The 24393-nt window shown below is 39.1% G+C and overlaps 1 protein-coding gene across 1 annotated transcript in view; it reads right to left on the bottom strand.

Annotated features, from left to right (window-relative positions):
* The window catches only part of LOC310949617 (NT-3 growth factor receptor-like), a gene marked incomplete at its 3' end in the record, with an annotated part of 217476 nt that overhangs the window by 146398 nt on the left and 46685 nt on the right, over nucleotides 1-24393 (bottom strand). Inside the window, exons 2-3 of the mRNA XM_083917114.1 lie at nucleotides 20811-20885; nucleotides 14056-14127 (exon numbers count right to left, since the gene is read on the bottom strand). Of these exons, the coding sequence (XP_083773240.1) occupies nucleotides 14056-14127; nucleotides 20811-20885 (147 nt within the window). The remainder of the gene's footprint in view (nucleotides 1-14055; nucleotides 14128-20810; nucleotides 20886-24393) is intronic.

Raw genomic sequence — 24393 nt, 5'->3', positions numbered from 1 at the left:
CATGTAGTATATAAAAAGGCGTATTATCTCTCAAGCTCATCCTAAAACATGCTGGTATCAAAGCCTTAAGTACTGAACTATAACTCAAACTTAAACATTAATTCCCCATATTATTGCATATTGGCATCAGAAGAAATAGCATGACTGGTCTCTAAATGTTCATGTTTAAAAAAAGAAAAGATGATGGACAAAGGGATACATTTAAAAAAACAGAAACAAGAAACAAAGAGGTCCAACAAGAGCGTGTGATGAGTGGAGGAACATTTGTGGGGAAATGGGTTTAAATGATGCAGAGGAATGACCAAAACCAAATAAAGGAGATGACAGGGGAAAAAAAGAAGATGAAGGAACAAAACAGGATAAGGAGATGACAGATAAGAGGAGCAAGAAAGAAGATGCCAGGAGGGGAGAGGATCAGAGTAGCAAGCACAGATGAGACTGAGTACAGCAGTGATGGAATCAAGAGTTTCTGGTTTAAAGCCCACCAAATCCTCAATGTCCCTCTGGAGACCTACAGCAGAAGCTTTTCATTGTTTCTTTCATCTTCTCTTTTCATGTTATTTCTCCTTTAATCTAATCTTTTCATTACCTCTATACATGCCCCAGGTTTACTGCTTTATATTTTTTAAGCCTCACTGCTCAATGGGAATAGGATTAATTATGTGTGAAACTATTTTTATACAACTAGTGCAGTGCCTGTTTGGGGCATGCCCGTTTGGAGCGTGTCCATTCCGAATATGTACCCATTCTGGGGTCCGTTTCACAAAGTGGGGGTTCAAAAAACTAGTCTAACCATGAACTCTGAGTTGATCTACTCTGAGATAGGAAACTCTGAGTTTTCAGTTCCAGAACAGCCGATTTGCGTTAGGTTGATCAACTCAGTCATAGTTTGACCTGGAGTTAAGCGCGTGCACCACAAATATAAAAGACAGCATCAATGGAGCCCTGATTCGACGAGTCACCATGGCAACAGGGAAGCGGAGCACTACGCTACAACTGGAACTGTAAATATTAATGCGCTCATACGGAGAGTTTGAGCATGTTTTCGCCGAAAGTGTAACACCACTGCAGCAGCAAAAGAGAGGGAGACGGCGTGGGAGAACATTGCTGCTCGGGTCAGTGCGTAAGTTTTAACGTAGTGGCTGTGGCTGTTTTTTTTGTTGTATAACAACTCCCATTTACAAAAAAACGCAATGCAACAAACAATATCTGCTGGGATGTGAGAGCATGACTTTGGTTGTTAACGTTGGAAATGTAAGAACGCATAAGGCTGTGTATGTAAATGATGGACTGTGACATGAAAGAGTGTTGTGCTGTATTCAGCCCCTGCCGTGAAATGCACCGCTCGCATTATAGATGATATTCTGGATCAGAAGGCTGTTGTTTCGACCTATAGGAGTAGTTTATATACTGGTAACCCGGTTAAAAGCACACACTTTTAAACCTATGAATTGCAAGAAAAGCCGGGATTATATTTAGGAAACGCTGAGTCAAATACATTCAACTTGCTCAAAAGATTAATTTCATTCATTTTGTAATTATGGCTGCAGTATATTAAGGACGTCTATGCGCGGTCTGATCATCTCCCGACGAATATTTCATTCTCTGTGCAGTAATGCGTCACCTTCATCCACGGGATCATTATCAAAAGGACATGCCATGGTAGTGGAATGGTCGCCACCTTATATAACTTATAATGACTGATTTTTGCAATGATTTTCTGAAAAAACAGACGGAACTATACTACGCCAAAACTCGCCCGCTGACTGAATGAATGAGGAAATCAAACACCGTGTGTGGCTGAAAGAGGGCGGAGACAGAGAGAAACTCAAGGTTTTCTGAGAAAAACCTGGTCCTGACCAGGTTAGGTTCAGAGAGCATGTTACCATGGTAACTGACCTAGAGGTTAAGTTACCTCTCTTTGTGAAACAGGCTAGAGTTACCCCTCTGTCTCTGGTTTGAGTTACCTCCCTTTGTGAAACGGAAAACTCAGAGTTTCCCTCATTTCAGGGTTAACAGACTCAGAGTTTTCACTAAACCTGCTTTGTGAAACGGGCCCCTGAGCAGGTCCAAAGGTGATCTGTCATTTGATTGTTGATTGCTCAAAATGTGTAGTTGGAGTAATTAAAAACTGATGTGGACACAATTCACAATGGCAGAAAACATAAATAAATTAAAAAAAAAAAGTTTTTGAGACATTCGCTTCAAAGATTATGGGCCTAAATATAAAGTATTTATGATATATTAATAAACAATATACTATTGTTATAGCGCCACCATCTGGCCAAACTGCACCGATATCAACACTGCAGTCCCCTGAGACCCCAGCAATACGGCCACCAAGTGTGAAGTAGCTGGAATTACCTTTTTTTGAGATATGCAAATTACAAACAGTAATGATGGTTGGACATTATGATGAAAATACATTGGTGTGATTATTTTTTACTAATATTTAGAGCTTATATTCTCTACCCTAGCTCTATATTTCCTACCACTATCCCCAGGCCGGGTCGGGCCGAGGGTTGAGTGCTTGTGTTTTTTTTTTGTTTTGTTTTAAATCATTGCTTTATTGGCCTTATCTGAGGAGAAAGCTTTGCCATAAACATATTTCCATATTAGAGGCCTATATATATATATATATATTTACCAGAGTAGGCCTAAGTAACAAACGTGTACTAAGTTGCACAAAGTAAAAAAATAAAAAAGGCCCTCCTCCACTTGCCAGCATTACAGCGGACGTGCTGCTGTAAAGTGCAACATGGAACTTGGAGATGTAAAGGATAAAATGAAAAAGCGAAAATTAACTTTTATCATGTCTGGTGGAAAGTCTGAGGTAAGGAAGCATTTAAAACAAGTCGTGGGCAGTGACAACATGTGTGTGTGTGTGTGTGGGGGGGGGGGTTTAGCTTCTCATCCATGTTAATCTGAAAGTAAACAACAGTACGTGAGGGAAGTGACGTCGTCGCAATATTGTTAATTTAATATACCGATCACTCCTTCACAATATTGGATGTTTTCTAGTAATTCAATAAATAGTCTTTAACAGTTTCAAATTAGAACATTACATTTATTTCGAAATATACACTATGTTTACTTGCATGTGATGTAGAAACAAAACCACAATTTTTAAAATGTATTCTCCTTAAATATTTCACATCAGATTTGCTGATAAAATATGAGTTAAAATGTGGCACATTGGAGAAGTTGTCCTTTGCGCCGGGTATAATACAGATATTACTTTGAATGATGCTGCTCATTACATGTCTACCATATCACTCAGTTCACAGTTTCATATTTAAAAAAGACTAGCAGCTTGTCACTGTAGTTTTTATCCCATAAACAGAAGGACATCTATTGGGGACTATTTTCAGAAGCAGATTTATCCATATTTGGTGCTCGAGTGAGTATTTTGGGCAGCAATGTGGGAGTCAAAGCTAGTTTCAGCTTGATCCTGCAATGCACAACAAATCTGGGAGAAAGTGATGAAAAGCTATGGAGGAGGAATATTGTTGAAGGTCTGAAAATTGAATTTTAAAGTAGCCGTATCACTATTGGCAATATCATTAGTGCTGTTAATGACGAGTCTTCCTGTAGTGGCCAAGTATCAGTGGACCTGTATCTGTGTCGTCTAACCTGTAGTCACACACCCTCCTTTGACTCCATCTCCTCCTTTCAGCTGGTGATGTAATAATGTTTATTATTCATAGCTGCTGAGATTATGGCCCTCATCAGTATTCCTCTCAGGACACGAGGGACGAGAAGAGAGAAAGAAAGAAAGATTTCATTTTTATTTTCCATTACTATCTCTCTATTCTCTCTTATTACCCTTCAATGCTGCCTCAAGAGCACTGAGCACTGACTTCAAACTGCACTGCCTACATGTGCGTTATATGTCAGAGCTTCCAACTGATCTCATGTTGTTGCTCTCTGGGCCATTTTGGAAGCCTCATCCCGATATCTGACACAGATAACTATGATAACACAGAGGCATTGTTAAAACCAGGCACCAGTGGTTATGTTTCATATGAACTCTCCTCATCGCCATGTTGGAAGGGGTGTTTTCCATGTACCATTGCAAAGTTCCTACCCAAACCTTTGTTGTAAGCAAAGATTTGATGCTATGCTTTTTCTGGACTTATCCACCACCCAATACTTTCACCTTACACAGAGTACACGCAATTGAGCGATAAAATAATTTATTCAGTGAGGATGGTCTGGTTGCCTGATGCCTGCCTGGTCCAGTAACTGCGGTGCCTACAGTATGTAAAACTCAGAGTTGCACTTTTGACTTTTGGGTGTTGGCAGGGCAGTCCTGAACTGGTGATATTTCCTATGTTTCATGGCACAATGTTTGAACAGCTACTCTTCTTCTGCTACATTCCATATCGGGACAAAACAAGCCATCAAAATGGGAATATCCCATAACTTCTTTCAATTAATTTGGGACAACACTTTTGATTTAGGTGTCTTTTAGCTACATGTGTGTTCTATTTAGATCTGACTTTTGTGAAATATACTAATCGATACATAGAACAAGATTGTACCATGTTTTTTCTGCTAATGAGGCCAATAAAAGATATGTAGCCTACTATGCTTGGGTCCTAACATGACTGCATATTTGGTAGCACATTCTAAAATGAGTGCCCAGTTTGTTTTCTTCATGAAGGAGTAAACATAAGGAACAAATCTTCTACCGCCCACTATCGCTACCTTGCATCTGTCCATCACCTCTTTGTTTGTGGGGTTTCTCTTTCTGAAAAGATGCAATTTTCAAAGTCCTAATACTTATTATAACTCTGTTTTATGCGCTAACAGAGAAAGAATTTCCTTGTTATTTATCAGATTTGGAAGTACAATTCCACCAATTCATCTACACCAGGCATTTTGTAGATTTAGTTTGATTGATTTTTTTCCTCAACATTTTGTCTATATTCTCATCATTTTTATTCTTGAAACAGTATTTCAACTTTATTCTTGACATTTTGACATTATTCTCTTAATGTAAAAAAAAAAATCTTCCCCCTAATTTTTGAATTCTTGGCCCTAATACTCTTCTGTACTATGGGGAGTTTGCTACTACTGAGATTGACCTGCATATGTGACCGACATACGAACATATATACTGATACCATCATCACCACCACCAAAATTAACATCATCATCATCATCATCATCATCGTAATCATCATCATCATCATCATCATCAGGGGTGTCACGATTTTGATTTTAAAACGAAAAATGCCCAAACTGAAGTTTCGAATGACAAATACCCTATTATTTTTGTTTTCTCTTCAACAACAAACAGATAACAAAGCGTAGCTTACTGATTGTGGCATGCAGCTAATGTCAGTCTCCGTCCTTCCCTGTTAGTTATGTAAACAAACAAACAAACAAACATACATCATGGCGCATTCAGGTGCCCCTCATAAAGTCATGGTATATTCAGGAGTACCTTAGAAGAAAGATTAGAAGAGCTCTAATTATTAATCCAAATGATGTCAAATCCCCTGTGTAGGTGGACCATGAGTGTGTAGGCATTTTAAAAACCTTTATTACTATCCCCTTGCTTAATCATTACTAAGTTCAAAGTTTTATTAATCCAAATAAATGCTTGTTATGACATACTGTTGTTTTCTAGATCGTATATTACATGTCTCAGTCACAATAGGCGCTCTACAGAAGAAATGCCACCATATTGTTGACAAAGAGCTGTCTTACTTAGTTACAGTAACTAAGATGGAATGGGGCTTAGCTGGGTCAAGATTTTCTTTGTCAGTTATACATTTTTTTTTTATTACAATCCAAATTCAAAACAAATTGTAGATTGAAAAATTTTGGCACCCCTAATCATCACTATCATCAAGGCTTTCATAAAGGCAGCTCTATTTTATTCTTATCTCCCCGTTTAATTTTCTTACTTCATACATTAAAAGACTGTCAATCCTTCTTACCTTTGTCTGTGCGTCACATATGAAACTCACTGAGGACAATAACACGCACACACACTCACACACACACACACACACACACACACACACACACACACACACACACACACACACACACACACACACACACACACACACACACACACACACACACACACACACACACACTCGATTAGCATGGACTATTTTCAGAACAACCAGGCTGTGAAATGACAGGTGTTGCCACAGTAATTAAAACTGTCAGTCACGCAGGGACACAGTACAGTCCACGGTTGTTCCACTTGTCAATCAAATGAACACTTGTTATGTGTTGTCCACAACATCAATGTTCCGGTGTTTATACAGTGCTCTCTTTCTGTTAACAGTTGTGACTTTGAAAAACTTCACACAGAAAGTTTACACGGATACATTTTTGTTTTCATACACTCATTTGTCCACCTAGGCAATAATGGCAATAATACTGTTCAGGTTAGTGAACAAATAGAAAGCTCACCTTAAACCTGCAATAACTGATTTTTGGCCGCATCATGGCAGTAGAATGTCTGACATATTATCATATTTTAAGTTGATATGACAAAGAAGTTTGCAGTCACCTTATTACACATATTATATTGTATTTTATTTTTTGTACTTCTGATTGTTTTGTACCGCTGCTACGATGACCTAATTCCCCCTCGGGGATAAATAAAGTTATCTATCTATCTATCTATCTATCTATCTATCTATCTATCTATCTATCTATCTATCTATCTATCTATCTGTCTATCTATCTATCTATCTATCTATCCAACAGACAAAGAGAAGCATTAGCATTCATTCAGAGTGGTGTTTGTGTCTACCTGAGGAGTGTTAGTATAACATTTTCTCTCTTTTAGCTCTGCTTTTGATCTTCATCAAACTCCAGAGGGAAATATCTATCTGTTTAGCAGTTGAATGCTCCACGATATTCATCAGCTGTAGTATTAAACTTGGATGCTGTTTCACAGGTACTGTGCAGTGTACCTGAGCAGGTAGAGTGGGTTTATCAGAGCCTCTGAAAATAGCTGCCGACTGCAGCAGAAAACATTGCCATGAGAGCTATGAGACTGAACCAGAATGGTAAAGATGTGGACAATAAAACCATAATAATGAGCTGAAAGAGCCTTAAGGTCCATAAAACTGAGGGGAACTGCAGAGCTGGAGATAATGTTACTATCAGTGACTCCTTTCAAGTGGCATAAAATATTGATTATGGCTGCTGTCAATATAAATGTTACATTTTCAGAACTTCTTGTCAGGAAGACGGTTTAAAACATTTCATGGACACAACAGATTGTTATACTGCACTATGTTTAAGCAGTTTTTGATCTAAGACTTTAGACTATGTTTAAAAATAATCAACTGGATGAACTTAATTTATTGCCAGTGAAGTTGTGATTAATTAAATGAAAATGTGGATGATATGAAGGCTTAAGAATATCTTTGTTGTTTCCATCATAATAATGTTAACATAATTTCAATGAAATTCAATAGGCAGGGGCATGTTTGAGGAGGAATGTAGAGGACTGACAATGTCCAAGTTTCCTAGCAACACACAGAAACACACATACATACAAATCCATACAAATCCACATACCCATACACACAGAGAGAAACAAACACCATCTGCCCACTTCCTGCTGTTCAGGAAGTCTCAGCAGCACTAAGATGGCCGCCCCCATGTAGAGCCATCTGAGGCCCTGATTGACTACTGTTTCCTCCTTGGAGACAGTCACTATGCCAGACGATACTAGATGTCAAGATGTAGAAGAGCAGATGAATGCTAATGATTTTTTCACAGCTGTGAGAAGCTCATACAGAGCTTTAAAAAAAAGGAACTCAACATTACTTTTTGCACACATAATTACATTGATTCTTGTTGGCATATGATAATATGTGTGATTACCCCCCTAACAAAACATAATCTGCATGTAAAAACTGCTTTTTCTGTGTCTGAATGGATGTGAAGGTCGGCTTCAGCTAATTGTCTATTGTGCATTTGCTGGGAGAGAGGGTTCTCGCAGACTTTGAGGTTGTCGTTGCCTTTAAGAAAGGAATGCATATTATTTGCTTCACAGTCTGTTAAATAATACTAATGACATTACTTTGATATTCCATTGGTACAAACCTATATTATTATCATCTCTTTATGATAGACACAGAGCTGTGCATATTACATAGCATGTGCATTGTAGTGGAGGTTATTAGATGTTACAGGGTGTTAAATGATTAATAATGTCTGTTTGTCTACATGCTGTATGTATAACAACAGCTCTAATGAAAAGTGACACATCATTACCGTTCTTGCTTGTACTGTGTAATTCTACCACACCACATTTTTTTCAATATAATATATATTTCAATGGCAGTTTCTTATTTTGTTTGTCTTCGTCCATGTGCCTTCAGACTTAATCCTGTTTTTTTTTTCTAATAGGTTTACAGTGAATTTATTATACTCCAAGATCAAGGATTGGTGATGCAAAAGCATATAACTACGTTAAACTATGATCTCAGGGAACTTCACAGTAAGTTAAATGGTATTTTACTTGCAGCTGTTTCCTGTCCATTAACACTGTAAGCTGACATTATAACAACAGTTCCTATGGTTTCAGTAAAGCATCGTGTTGTGGAATCGTTTGGCTACGTATAGTTTTCCTCAGTACCTGCTGTTTTGGTCATTTGCCGAACATTTGAAAGCTGTAGTGAAGTGTTCTGTACTGCAAGTATACAGGGCAGATTGAACGCTGAGCTGTTGTTGTGTCTGGGTTTTTGAAAACGTGAAAAGAGCATGTTTATGCTAAAAAAATCAAAAAACAACAAAGAACAAAAGGGGTGTTGCTATTTAAGTGTAAATGAAGATGTGTTTTATATCTAAATTGCTGAAGTTGAGTTTTAAAATGTTTAGTGTCTGTTAATACTATTGCTGTATACTATACTTTACTGACATCTTCACTGGAACATCTTGCATATAAAATATGACATTTTTCAGCTTATAGAAGTATAGAAGCATTTGAAAATATGTATTTGAATAATTAGATCATTATGGTGTGTCAAGTGTTTTCTTCAACACTGCAGCTGTTGCATACACACCAGTTCATTAACTACACCTTAAAGCAATCCAAGAAATGTTCTACAATGATTCCTGTTTTTAAGAGGCTCGTGTCTTTGAATCTTAACTATAGTGGATGGCTGCCTGACATTGACAGCTGATGTTTTGTATCCTTTTTGGATGCGATATTCTTGGGCAGCAGCTGCAACGACACCAATAGCATCACTACTCTGACACAATGTCAACAACCATTCAATAATACTCAAAACAAATATTTTATTTATCTTTATAATAGAGCATTTTTATAATTCCCATACACTTTCTTACGTCATTCCATGTATTGTGTGTAAAAAGAAAAAGAAACTAGACTTGCAGGTATTATGAAAAGAAATCAGAAAGATTATGTGTGCAAAATCCTGGCCTAAGACAAGTTCGCAAAAGTAGGTTTTAGATATTTTATGCATGGTTTGTGTGTTTTTCAATTTTACGTAACCGCACCAACTGACGGCGGATTGACCTCTAATTTTGCACAAAGCCTCAAGTTACCATGGAGAACTACCAATCCGAGTTAAATGTTTATTAGACTAATTGCGGATATATACATCACTTCCTGTTTTGACTACAACATACACAAAGTTCTTCCCTTCCAACTCACACATTTTTTGGACTTGTACAATTCTTTAGATAAATTTTCATTAAGATGATTGAAGGATAATTCCTGCAAAGTATGGTCTTTATACCGAGAATCAGCGCCTTTCAGAAAACATTTAAGACATCTAAATTTGCGATATACGATATGGAAGTTAGAGGCCAAAAACCTTTTCCTTGATTATAGCGCTATGGACATAAATTTCTTGTTAATCTGAATTGTCTTGTTCTGAATTGCTAAGATATGAAAAATTCTTCATAACAGCGACACCATGTGGTCGGTTGGTGTCAACTTTTGTAGCAGGCCTCAGTAAGACATTGTAAACTAGATTACTGAGTTTTTTGTTGATCCGACACAATTTGGAGAAGATACGCAGCACTTCCTGTTTTAAATGTAATCTACAGGTAGTTGTTCCTTTATAACTTCTGCATTTATAAGATTATCAAAATTATTTTGATAAATTTGATCAGGACTATACAAACAATACGTATACCAAGTTCAATGTTGATCAGACACTCTGCTTAGGAGGAGTCAAAAAAGTAGCTTTTGCATATATTGCGATCCTGCGAAAAAAAAGTCTAAGACGAAAATGGGCGTGGCCTATATACTGAGATTCACGTAGGTAGGGAACACGTGGATGCATAAATTGTGAATGTGCAAGGTATGATGTGGGAGTTACAGGCAAAAACGCGTTCAACATAATTTTAGCACCATCTGCTTGTGAACATGTGTCATTTTCTTTATTTCAATATTTCACATTTCAATATACTTTCAGATATTGGTAGTTGTTTCTGTGACCTGCCATTATCCAATGAAGATCATGCAAATGCCCTCGTATGTCCTAGATAAGGGCTTCAGCATGCTATTCTTGGATAGGGTCAATACACCAAACACAAAGAAGTGAAATCCTGACAAAAAAAAAACCCAACATTTTCTGACTGTACATTTTGCACTGAGGGCAGATCAGTATCTTTCAGAGACAACTGGGGCAGCCCTGAATCAAACCAATCCAATCTAATAACCAGTGAGAAATACTTTTTTTCCCCCGCTGTGGAATAATGGCAGTTGAGGGATCACGAGCCGCAGTTTGGTTTGGTTTAATTTGCGTAGAAATGTAGAAAGTGTGACATAATGTGAGCTTTTCTAATAACTTCAGACACATATAAAAGATGGAAACTCAGCACAGCATTGTATCATGATTCTATAAGACGTAACCCTGAATCACTGTGGACATACTTCACAGCCAGCATGTTCAACAACACACTGACACATGAATGTGTTATAAGAAGTCATTACTAGAGTGTTGGTCCCTGCTGGCTGCAGTGCTCCATTAAGGCTTCTGCACTGAAACAGGAGATTAAGCCCTGGTTTATGGGCCACCTCACCTTGAACACAGCTTACTTACTTATACACAAGGGCAGCCCTGACAAATGTTACCTTTGCCTGCTGTACGGGTAAGTGGAGGGGAACATAAATCTTTGCTGCATAGAAACACAAAGGAAATGTCATTCCAAGCATATAAAGTAGCACTTATAAGTGTGCTATCCTACAGTACAATGTGAGCTTGTCCACAATGTTGCATGGGTAAACCCACATCTAGAAATGGAGATTGATGCGATTTTATTGGTACAGATGCCAGTATCGATTCTGCTTACTGTCCCAGTTCTTTAGCAAATCCCTTATTGATTCTTAGAAACAAAAACAGACTTGAAGTTTAAAACAAGAAAACTCAGGAACCCATACCATCCATACCTTGACCTTGTCAACAATGAAGTCTCATTGAAACAAACATGCTAATGTTGGTATAAAGGTGTCCATGATTAACCCAAAAGAAATACTTAAGCAATCAACCGTTGGTGATGTGTAGAAGTATTAAAGCTCATGGTGCATTCACACAAATTTGGCAACTCTGGATGTATTTGATACGCTTTTGGAAACCACTGTTACTTTGATGTAAGAAAAATCACTCACCACTGTTTGTGAGGTCATCTCAAATATTGGAGTACACAGAAAACAGGAGCATGTCGGCTGACATATTGTTCCCTGCTCTGCAAGATCAGGTTACCTCATAAGACAGATTGTGAGTTGATGTTCTCCAGCAGATCCGCTATTGCCTTTTCTGCTCACAACAATGTCAACAATGATAATTCGGACTAATTTCCCCAAACTCCAACGATGGCTGTCAGATCTGCAAGCTTCCACAGTTACTATTCGAGATACATTTTCACACAGTGCTACATAAGATTAATAAGATGCTGTAAGCAAAGGCTGCAAACAAACATAACTATGCATACACATGCAGATTTATCACTTTGTCTTTGTCACTTACAGCCTAACTACATAGGGAACTGACGCACAGCGTACCTACAGTAGGCGGGATGCAGTGGGAGTTTTTTACCTACTACACAGACTCCATCGATGGTGTGTGGATGCTGCCAGCTTCACTGTGTGCCATTGAGCTTTAATGCACTTGGTACTGCAGGGTTTGGAAGCTGTGCTGCCTCATCTTGCCAGAGGTGCTGTTTGCCAGCAGGCAAGGCAGACAGCTGCTTGGGGCTCCAGGCCAGTAGGGGGCCCCCAAGGGCTACCAAACTTTAAACTACAGCAGTGACGAGCAAAGTTTAGAATGACAGTAGACTTGACCTCCCTAAGGGGGCCCCACCTGACTCCACCTACTCCTGTTGCATGCAATGTACACGATTCAGTTTAAACAAAGCTAAATGGGGAAGATCGCTGGTTCGAGAGACAAGAGACTCTAGAATCACCTCTACATATTAGATGAGATATAACAGATTTTACTTGTTTTTTACACAGTTATATGTAGTTTTTGGGCCGCAGAGCTGCCTGAAGAAAAAAAAAAAAGACCAGCTGCATATACATAAGAAATACGTAATCTGAGCTGTGAAGGACCAGGCCCATATGTCACCCATGTAGCACCTTCAATTTGATATAATGGTCACACTCTGCTGAGAGCATCCAAGGTACGCAGCACATGTGGGCTGTTATAAGGGACTTTGACTTTAGACTTTAGAAGTGAAGAGAGGAATAAAGGGGAAGATAAAGATATTAATATTGAAGTAGTATTCGAATGAACCTACATGACTAAGGCCCTGTTTACACGACAACGCTCACAGGTGAAAACAACAACATCTTTTATCAGATGTGCCTTCCGTTAAGACAGCAAAGGCGTTTTTGGGGCTTAAAAAAGCAAAAAAGTGAAACCACCCTGCAGAGCGGAAATCTTAATAACGCTCGAACATTGTGTTTGTGTGTAAAGGGGTAATAACACAAAAGTTTGCTCTGATCTGCTCACGCTGGCTCACATCAGAGAACAACGACAAACATGTCAGACTATTTCCATCAATTGGACATTCAAGGGCTGCAAGGGGGTGTGGTGGTTAGCACTGTCGCCTCACAGCGAGAAGGTTCCAGGTTCGCAGCCTGGGCCTTTCTGTGTGGAGTTTGCATGTTCTCCCCGTGTCTGCTGGGGTTTCCTCCGGGTTATCCGGTTTCCTCCCACCATCCAAAGACATGCACGTGTTAGGTTAATTGATGACTCTACAAAATTGCCCTTAGGTGTGAATGGTTGTCTCTGTCCGTCTCTATGTGCCCTGCGATAGACTGGCGTCCTGTCCAGGGTGTACCCCGCCTCACGCCCGATGTCAGCTGGGATCGGCTCCAGTCCCCCCGCGACCCCAACCCCGACCCCAATAAGCGGTTGAAGATGAATGAATGAATGAATGAATGAGAGTTGCCTGGATGGGAGGACACAGATCCCTGTCACACTGTAGGACTCCTGCTACTCCGCTATAAGGTACATAGAAGAAAGTTTCTAAGCATGCACAAACTCTGGGTGGTGTTGTGTGGCAGTGCTTCACAGCACCACCTAGTCACCTGACGTGCATACTACAGCGAATTTCACACTATGGACACAGATTTCCCCCCAAAGACGTTCGTCTAAACGCAGAATAAAAAGTGAGAATGCGACCTCCCTTTTGCGTTTCCTTTCTAGATTGTCTTCGTCTAAACAGGGAAAGTCACCATTTCATCACACCAAATACAACTACACTTGTGAATATTTTTCATTTTAATTTATAAAACGTGAAACATCCCATGACTTCCAAGCTGCAAATTGAAAAATCATCTCTAAAGGATCATCTAACTACTCTTAAGTGTCCATTTATTTGTTGCATTAATAAGGAATTAAAGCCCCATTCCTGACAGCATCATTGTGTTGTCCTTGTCCCACAAAGGTTTGTTTTTACGTGTATCTTCTCTTTTCCAGGATATATGCAGGTATTTACACACAAGAACAGGAATAAGTGACAGTGTGCATTTTTGCATTCATGTATAAAGACAAATTGTTAATCGTTGCTTTTTTGTGTACTCACATGTAACGCAGGTGGGGGTTCTTGGAGAAAACACGAGCATTGATCATATGCAGGTTGCTTCTCGTTATAGTCCTATAACAGACAGACACACAGAAGGGAGAATAAGAGGCCTGATCTTTCACTCTGAAGTCTTGTCAGTTAAAGGAGGAGAAGACACTGACAGGAACAATCACCAAAGAAAAGAAAGAAACATTTGCTATTACAACAAGTTGCCACAGTTATTGATCTTTTTAGAGAAAAAAAAAAAAAAAACTTGAATATAGCATGTATGACATGATCTGTAGCTATCTGAAAGGACATCGTGAAGGTAAGAGCTCCCACCCGCTGTCATCGTTGTCAGTTACATTCAGCCAGTCAATTAACATACATATGATATATAATTCCAGTTAAAGTGTAATTCCGGCATAAAATCATCCTATGGTCTATTTCAGCACTTACATACATCAAGTAAGCCATGGGGACAGTTTTTTTTAGTGTAACAGCCACATGTGTCTAACACTGATTAGTTCAGGGCATTACAGTGAAGGCATTAAAACACCTTTTTAACCACTAACTCTGCTCAAAATAATACTAAACCTCTGCAGTAGCACGCGAAGAGTCCCAACACATAAAATGAAGCATCAATGGGCTCCTTCCTTTTGGATTGCATTTGCTAATCGACTTGTATGGACTTTACTACCAGAGGAGCTAGCACCGGTGGGCCAGTAGGTGAGTCTTTCAAAACACTCTTTTAATAAACTCTAGGTTTGCTAACTACGGTGTTGGTGCTTTGTTTTATGTGTAGAGACTCTTCTCATGCTACTGCAGAGGTTTGGTGTTATTTTTTTAAAATGTTTTAATGCCTTCACCGTACTCCCCAGAGCTAATCAGTGTTAGCCAGGTCCGGCTGTTAGCGACTGTTAGTGACTCTACCAGTTTTCTCCATTGATAGTTAATACACAATAAAAACTGTCTTGATGGCTTATGAACACCTGCACCTAAGTTCTGAAAAATACCATGGGATTATTATGCAACGGAATTACACTTTAAATTGTTTCTAAAAGGGAACGTGTTCAATAGTCATGAGCCTCTTTCACACATGCCCTGCAAACATGATATTTTCTAGACAATGCCGGCGGGATTGTATGTGAGAACTCATGTTCAATTCAGCCAGACCAGTCATCAAATGTACAAGGGAGTTTACCCTGCCAGCTACCTTGTAAAAAATCTGTGTAAACTGAGTGGGTCCATATGTGAATACAGCCACCCATTCTCTAGGTTATATACAGACATTGAATGAGGAGTGTTGATGATGTTTATATCATGCTGTTGCCGACAGCGGAAGAAAACAAACCTCCGACGGTGAACAGAGATTTAGACACCAATGTAAATATCGAACTGGAGAGCTGACCACATTCAGGAACTATAATCAGAGATATTCAAAAGACCACCAGAGCCAAATTAAGAACCATCTCCATCTATGCGTTGTAATCCGCATCATGTCCTCCCTCCTGTCACCCACCCAGGCCCCACCCCTCTCCTAACCGGGAATTCACACCAAAAGCAATGGAGGAGGTGATGAAAGCAAAAAGCTTCCATTCAAAATCAATGTAAATGACACAATAACACGTGATGTCACTTCCATCAACGGGATTCGGGCGATAAGGCGACATAATGAAGTGTTGATCGTGTTGATCGTGTTGATCGTGTTGATCGTGTTGATCGCGTTGATCGCATTGATCTCCTCCATCGCCTCATCGTGAGTGAACCTTCAAGTTGAAAAATTTGAAGTTGAAAAATTTTAACTTTTCAGTGTAGAGATTGTGGTAATTGTCATTAAAGTTCTCTGTGATACATCCAGGGGATCACCAAAGCCGCCATTGTTGCAGTCCTTAGGGAAAACCAGACTGTAATGGATATAACTATGAACTGTGGTGGATGGCAGCAACTTGCCTTAAGGCATCTAGATTGCCAGAAATCCTTGCAGAGTGAAGCGTGTCTGCGGTTTGATCTACCAGAGACCGGGTAGCACCCTGTATGGCTTCGGAGGTTAAATCACTGACGGCCTGATCTCACTACAACACGATGGCTCATTTAAGACCTACAAACTTCATCTGAGAGCTAATTTCTGTTCTTTTAAAAGCATTCAGATTCCTGTTAGCATTAGCGTAACTTCTCATTTAGCACAACAACAGAGTAGGCTGAGCCGAGGGCTAGCGTTCAGTAAGCTAGCCGCCTCAGCTGCTACCTGCAATTGAAGCGATTAAAGTGAAATTCCGATGTAACATCATCACAGGCTCTTTTTAGGCAAATACACTCATCAAATAAGCCATCAAGACATTTTTTTGTGCACGTAAAAAAATTGTCTCAAAGGCTTATTTGACAAGTGTATTTGCCTAAAAAGAGCCTGGCATGATTTTACACCGAAATTTCACTTTAACAAAAATGTGACATTTGTAAGCAAGCGACGCGATATTTACAGTAAGTAAGAACACATCTTAGACATTCTGTGAGAAACTCTGGACTAGTAGAGATTCTCCTGACATTGTCTGAGGTTCATATGAGGAAACAGCTTTAGTTAGTAGTACATCCCTTCTGTGGCTCCGGAGAAGAGATGTATTAAAGAAACTGGATACTGGACTTCAAAATTGTGTCCCTTTACTGAAATGGAAATAGCACCTGAGTGGATTTTGAGGGAGCGGCTGTTAAGACGTAACGTAGCGGCCTTTCAAAATAGGATTTCCGGGTCTATAACTATTACAACTACAACTACAACACCGCAGTGCTGTGTTCCCTGTTGTTTGAACAGATCTGAGTTTTTAAAAAACAACATTCGATTGATATAAAAGAAGTCAAACTGACAAAAGAGGTGATTGTAATTGTTCACATGTTAGGCAATTGTTGTCTGATTCCACAGAGCGTTTGGAACCGGATTTGTATTTTGAAAGGGTGTTACGTCAGACTTAACAGCCAGATAGACATTTACCATAGCAGGATGCTCTCACAAAAGGGTTTCATTATGTGAAATGGACAATGCTATGTTTTTAGAGCTTGACCCACACTTACTGTTGCAGTTCTGACCATTCCTTTTTTAAATCTGCAAGTCCCCAAACTCTATGGAAGTTCAGTACTCATTATGGGAGTGTCCCTTTGAAATTCACCAATAAGGCACACTCCAGAAGACCTTCGAAGACGTTTGTGAGTTATTATAGCGGCCTCCTGGGTGACACACCTGTGTTTGCTTGACCCATCCATCAACCTGACCTCTTACCTACGCGGACTTTGTTACGCCTTATACTTTGTCGCCATGATTATAACAGCCAGTATAGATAAAATACATAGTTGTAATAAGCTGCCGTCACTTTAGAAACTAAAGTTAAAGACTTTATTAGTGAGGATGGTCTGATATGTGAAGAGGTTTTTTTTGGAGTCACCATCTGGTGGCTATTAGAGGATCTGCGTCTCAAACACATTTTAGCAACCGTTGCCCATTGGCTGATGTTCAGTCCAGGACAGAAAGGACTTATTTCTTCTCTTTGCGTATCACCCATTCCCTCTGAGTCTTTTTGCCTCCTACTGTGTGGTTAAAATCTCATCCCTATCAAATCAAATTCAATTAAGATCTCCTGCTTTGTCATCAGTATGAAGTAGCAGAAAGACACATGGTTCGTTTTCTTCAACAGAAATCAGCTGATGAGGACAAAGGGATTGGTGGATTGAGGAAAAGAGTAAGGACGTAGATAAGGATTCATAGTCCACAGTCAACCTTTTTTACAAGGGTTTGAATCACATCAGTGTTTCCAATAGCTGACATCCATATAAAACAGATAAAATAATCATTGGTTGTATTTAATTTTTCCCATGGTTTACTTACCAGAACTTCACTTTGTCTGCAATAAGACCATAACTAATAAATGTTAAGTATGACTAAAGTGAGTCTGAAAGACAGCCAACTGTTGTCAATTAGTGGACTCTGTATCTCCCACAACCGCTCCTTTGGAAATGAAAGTGAAAAGGAACCTGCAGCTCAGTTTTAATCAGCTAGATTGAATGTGGGAGAGGAGCCAGTGTGTGTACCCAGCTGGAGGATTGGAGCCGTTCCACAGAGTGGTGAATGTGCTGCAGCAGCACTCTCGGGATCAATGCAACTTACGTCCTCCGTGTCTTCCACATTCTCTTTTTCTACAGCATTAATTCACTGTTTTTAGCTGTCACTGAACCTTGATGGAACACATTCAAAGAAACATGAAAGCTGTAACTTCTCCAATAACTTTTTAGATAATAGTGCTGCTTAGATCTCAGATAATTGAATACCCCACTGGTAGAAGGTAAAAAGAAACATTAAAGCAACACTTGCCCACATAGTTATTCAAAGGTAAATCAAGTGTAAATGTTGGGTGGACCTAAAGAAAAAAATCATCTGTCCCCCATGTGTTACAAAAAGACTGTCACGGGAAACAAACACTAACAAGAACCTAACTTAGAAATACATCCACTCGCTTTTGGTAACAGAGAATGTGAAGCCTCAAATTAACTTCAGGTGAACATATGAATGCATTTTTCTACTTAATAGTTAATTTTCTCCACATTGGGTTTGTTGACCTTATGCACATGAATGTATTCTTATCGACGGGTTGGTATGGTATTTTACAAAAAACTCATGCACAATTAATATGATGTCTAACAGAATTTTACATTCTGTCCAATGCTGTGAAACGGCAACATGTAAGTGACTATGACGGTTAAGTTTAGCCACCAAAATGACTTGGTTAAGATTAGAAAAAGGTTGTGGTTTAGCTTAGTACTTCTGGGAACCAAACACCGGCGCAACCAGGTGAAGATCCTACGACCAATGCACCTCCCTGACCCTATCCCCTACGCGGATTTTGGCGCTCTTATACTTCTTCACTAGATTTCTTTCTTTTCTCCAGAAATTGTTTCTACGTAATAAATACGTGGATCAAGACACACAGATGTTGTTGTAAACATCAGGCTCATAGTATATTTAGTACTGTTGGCATTACATTAGTTTCTCTTTTTAGCATGATTAGTAAACTTTGTACATCTGTAAATTCACAATTTAGTTTGTCTTTAGCTACGTTAGTCTTAAGTTGTTGTAATTTCCATTTCTTTGAGTTACTGAGGGAGCTGCTGCTGGTTCTTGCTGCTGGAGGGACATCTTGGCAGATCAGAACAAAAGAAGTGCAGGAAGTGGCCCGTCCGAATATACAAAGTGCCCACCACGTCATTGTGATTTAGTTTAGTATTTCTTAGAGTAGTTTGTTTTTGTTTTTGTTTCAGTTAAGTGCTAATAGACTTATTGTCCTGTTTAGTTTTATTTGTACTTTAGATGCTAATGTTAACTTTATGTTCCCACAAAAAAAAGTGTGATCTGCTTTTATGTTCCACTTTGTCAGTTAGTCTTCCTCAGGTCCGTTCAGTGTGTTCAGTCAGCATAGCCCAAGTTAAGTGCTGTTTACTTGACCTCTTTTATGGGCTCATGAATATTATTGCATTTTTTTTATAGGTTTTGTGTAATATGTTAAATTTTGGGGTAAAAAAAATCCACCCTTGACTCCTCACACCTGCCAGCTCGATCCCCCAAACCCCCATCACCTACACTGGAATCATATCAGGATGGGATCTCCTTTTGGCCAGTACGAACAGGAGAAATGATCACAGCCACCAAAAATGGGTTTTATTGGGATATGTGAGTGTTCATCATCAGTTTAAAATTTTCATTTGTCTAACACTTTGGTTTATGACCTGGAGAAGACCTTACAGTTCTTGATTTTCTGTCTTTTTCTCCCTTTTTTAATAACATCGGCCTGCCATCGTCATCACAGTGATGACTGCAAAGCACTGTGATAGAAAATGGGGGTTTATTGGAGTTCCTTTCTTTCCTTACCACAGCACAATCAAAGGAAATCATATTCATCCCCATTGTATAGGGACCTTTATTATCATAATCATTGATTTAAATGATTCCATATGTGTTGAATTGTTTATAGCCCAGGTTATGCTTTGTGGTTAAAGTAGTTTGGCACAGTGCACATGAGAACTGGATCCACAAAGTTACTTTGAAGTGCATCCTCTTTAGCTCTTAACAGTGTGCATGTGCACCCACTCTGAAGTGCTACTTTGGGAAACTTATGTTGGAAAACACTTAACTTCCAAGATTTACATAAATCTGGAAACAGGACCCAGGTCCTCAAAACACCTTATTTGACAGGCCAACAACAGCTCCTCTGACTTAAAAGAGGTAACTCCGCTGAGTGGTGGTTTTCCTGTTTAAGTGCAGAAACCTGGCTGACTGGAAGCACAAGTGAACAGTTATTCTTAAATTCACAGAGTTAATCAGGGCTAGTAAGTCCAGCTGTGAAACAAGTTTGGGAGACAAGGGAAAATCATAAAAAAAGGATAAAGACAAATTTCCTTAAACCCCTCTTAAAGCTCACCAATCTTTCTTATCTTATCTTTAGATCTTTATTTTTTATCTAATATTCTTCTTTCTCTAAAGCAAAAACAGCTGCTCTTAGTTTGGGATCAGAAATCACCTGGTTGGCTGTAATGTTAGAGTTTATACTGTGGTACAACCATTTCCATTTTTCTTTCTTGATTTTGTAACGAGATCCTTATATTGTGTTACAATATTCTAGTAATTTTAAGGTTATTTCTCTTATCTTTACTAAGCAGCTGCTTTTCTCACATGGTCCAAGCGATAGTTAGATAAACATATTCCCAGCAAGGTAATATATCAGTGTAGTACTACTTACAGCCTCTGTAAACCGGTGTAGAGCTCCATGTCCACATCCCTCAAGGTCTGCAGGCCAGTCCAGTTCTCAATGTGTCTGGAAAGTAGAACAGACAAAGCATAGAGTCTTAGTACAGCTGCAATTGCACTCTGGTGATGACATCAAAGTTTGTATGTTGTATGACCAACTGTTCAAAACAATTACATTAAAACAGAGCAGCAAATGCTGACACCATTGAAGAACCAGAGAATGGCTGGTATTTAACTTAAAATTACTTAAACGATTATTTAAAATTAACAAATAGGTGGTAATTTAAGGTCACTCGGCTAATTGAACAGCAATTAACTACTCATTGCAGCTTGTATAAGTGTATGTGTCCAAGTAGTGTTACATACACATATTCAGTGTGAACACATAAATATTAAGATAAGCGAAACATATAAGGTCTTGATAAGGACATAATTTTGCTTGTTTCGTAGAGTGAATATTGGTATACCCCACATTAGCACATGACCCGATGGGCTCCATGTGTGGCTTTCAATCTAAGTGACTAAAAAGGACAAGTTGGGATAAATGTTGACCCTTAGGGGGACAAGTGAAAGTCAGGACAAGGAAGTTGAGAATGGCCTTGTCCCCCCCTGCATTACATTCAGTGTCATCAAACAGGAAAACACATGACAGTTGTTGTAGATTGAGAGTTCTTACTGGAGCCACAAACTACCAGAAAACCTAACTGCAAACAATAAAGGAGTTTATTTCAGGGAATAAAGTGATTGCTGAATGACGGGATCATTTCCATGATGAATGTCGTGATAACTGCCATGGTTCTAAACAAACAAAGGAAGAGACTAATTAAATTGTATTGGCCGGTCAAATTGTGTTTAATATTTGCACTTTGAAGTACGATAAATGTCTGAAATAATAATTTGCAGAACAAGCTAATAGTTTAAAAAAATAAGATCAAAGATTACCCAAGTTTAATGTAAAAGCTTAAGCAAATAATACTAACAAAAAGAAAGAAAATGCCACTTGCATTGAAGGTAAATCAAAAAACTCATGGGAATACCTACAAACATTGAATCCAGGTGAAGGTTAGTTTGAAAACAAAGAGCAGGAAGTGTCTATTCTCTGTTTATAGCGTGGGAGATGTGCAACAATTACACTATAAACATTGAATCTAGGTGAAGGTTAGTTTGGAAACAAAGAGCAGAAAGTATCTTTTCTCGATTTATAGAGTGGGAGATGGTGCAACAATTATACTGAACCACAGTGCTCCTTGTGGACAGGAGGGGAAACAAACTTTTCTAACACAAGTCATAACTCAAAACTAAAACTCAGTATTTTTGTTCTTACCACAAAAGTGGTTTTGAGTATTTTGCCAGGTAGTTTATATGTCTATCTGTCTGTCCGTGGAGAGATTTGGTCGCAGCTACAGCGTTGCAACCACAAGATACAGTCACAAAACTTTACCAGTATGTAGTTGAGATAAAAATGAAGACCAAGCTGGGTGTGGTCAGAGCAACATGAACATAGTTATACAATAATGTTTCACCATGATTAGTATTTAATGTTTATTAGGCTATAACTAATCAAAACTAAGGTTTCAGGACAAGATGTGGGACAACTGCTCATCTGGTCGTCCTATTGAGCCTATTTGAGCATTCTTCCTCAGGTTCCATGCAGACCCCTTTGTATATCAACTGACAGTATACTGTACTATATGTGGGTTAGTGACTGGGCCAAAGCAAGTGGGGCACTTAAAGCTCAAACTGGCCTCCAACTGCTATATGTCGGTTATATAAGTTAATATAAGATATAGTTTTTTGTTACACATATATTTAGACAACCCAGCCAGCTAGACCCTTCCATGGTCAATCTCTAGATAAGACTGTTGAGGGTGGGCAACAGGGGATGTTCAGGCGCAGGTAGCAGATGAACAGTAGATGTGACATAGAAGTGGTGTACATTATCTGAAACATTCATTTGAGATGCAATTCAGCACTGTCAAGGTTGTACATTACATTGTAAAAGTGTATAAGGGTTTAGTACATTATGATTGAAATATATGAAGGTCATTCCCATGCTCACTTATGTCTCATAAGTTGTTAAGTTGTTGCAGCAATTGTCGGATTGTTTGTTACACAGATCTGGTGCTAAATGTAACCATTTTTTACCACTTGAAAATTATTTAAGAAAATTATTCAAGATTTCTCCAAAATACCACATTAAGACACCCAGACCTAAAGAAAAACCACGGAAAAATCCATTTTTTATTTTACTTTTGATTGCATTTTTGTTTATTTTGTTTCTGTCAATATACCTCGTCAAACCGTTCATCATCTGAATGACCTAGGTCTACAGTTTGTTTGTTCATGAAGCTGTGATTATCCCCGAGGTCACAACAGCTCATCATTTTATACAGTGAGCTTAAGTTTCAAAGAAGCAGGACTAACATCATCACAGATGAAAACAAGTGGGCATTCATTGAATCAAACATTTTAAAACAAAAATAACATATTTGTACTGTTTGAGAAAAACAGCATTTTTTTCCCAAATTGTCTGAATCACTATAAAGTTTGTGTTTCTGTAAAGGGGAGACTTGTGGGTACCCACACAACCCATTTTAATTTATATATCTTGATGTCAGTGGTGGAGGGACCCCTTTGAAAATGGCCATGCCAGTTTTCCCCTCACCAAAATCTAGTCTAACTTTGGAGCGTTTAGCCCCCTTCCTGACATGCTAGCATTGGTGGCTGCCGGTCTTTCAAAGAGGGAAAGCTAATTTTTCCTTCCTACATCATAAATGGGTTTGTTTATTGATATATAAACTATACCCTTTGTTCCTTTCAAGTAAATGATCTGTGACCTTGTCGTACCAACTAGGCGTCTTTTCCAGGGACTTGACCAGTGTCCTCTCCATGCCCAGCAGAACTAGGCTGCTTAAACGGCCTTGGTTGTGGAGCTGCTGCGCCAGGCTACTGTGAAGTGTGACTGCCCGTGAATGTGACTGATCTTCATGGGTGGAGAAGCTCTGCAGCTGCCACTGCTTGGTGGGGAAAGAAACCGCAGAGTGACAGAACAGAGTCCCCAAACACAACGCTAGTCGTTTTTAACAAAGACAAAGTCGCTGGGGATCAGAAAAGTCTCCGGATCATTTCTGAACAACGGAATGAAAATTGCTCTGGTGGATGTATATTCTTCAAGATCGCTGATTCGCTCATTTAGCTGTCAATCAAGAAAGGATTTCGCCTCAGACAGCTCATCCTATCATCATGCAGCAGCCGAGCGTCCGGGCCAGCCCACTGCCCCATAGACTCCCAAAGATGCTGAGCGTCCAATGGGTGGGACAAAGCCCAGCATTTATCCAATGAGCGTCTAGTTTCGCTGTGGTGGAACAACCCGCTCTACGCTTCCCCCACTGAAGTAGAAGCTGAGCATCCGACTGTGTAAAGCGCTGTGGCAATGTGGATAAATGAGAAGGATGTTGCACTGGTCAACTATGATAAGTAGCTGATTCTGAACAAAAGATGAAGGGCATATTTAGTCAATGAAATGTACACACAACATGGTATGGTATTATGTTATATTACAATGGATTCCTTAG

Source organism: Echiichthys vipera (genome assembly GCF_963691815.1).
Source record: "Echiichthys vipera genome assembly, chromosome: 7".
Taxonomy (NCBI): Eukaryota; Metazoa; Chordata; class Actinopteri; order Perciformes; family Trachinidae; genus Echiichthys; species Echiichthys vipera.
Note: the sequence above shows the minus strand (reverse complement) of the source record. Positions and strands in the feature narration are given on the sequence as shown.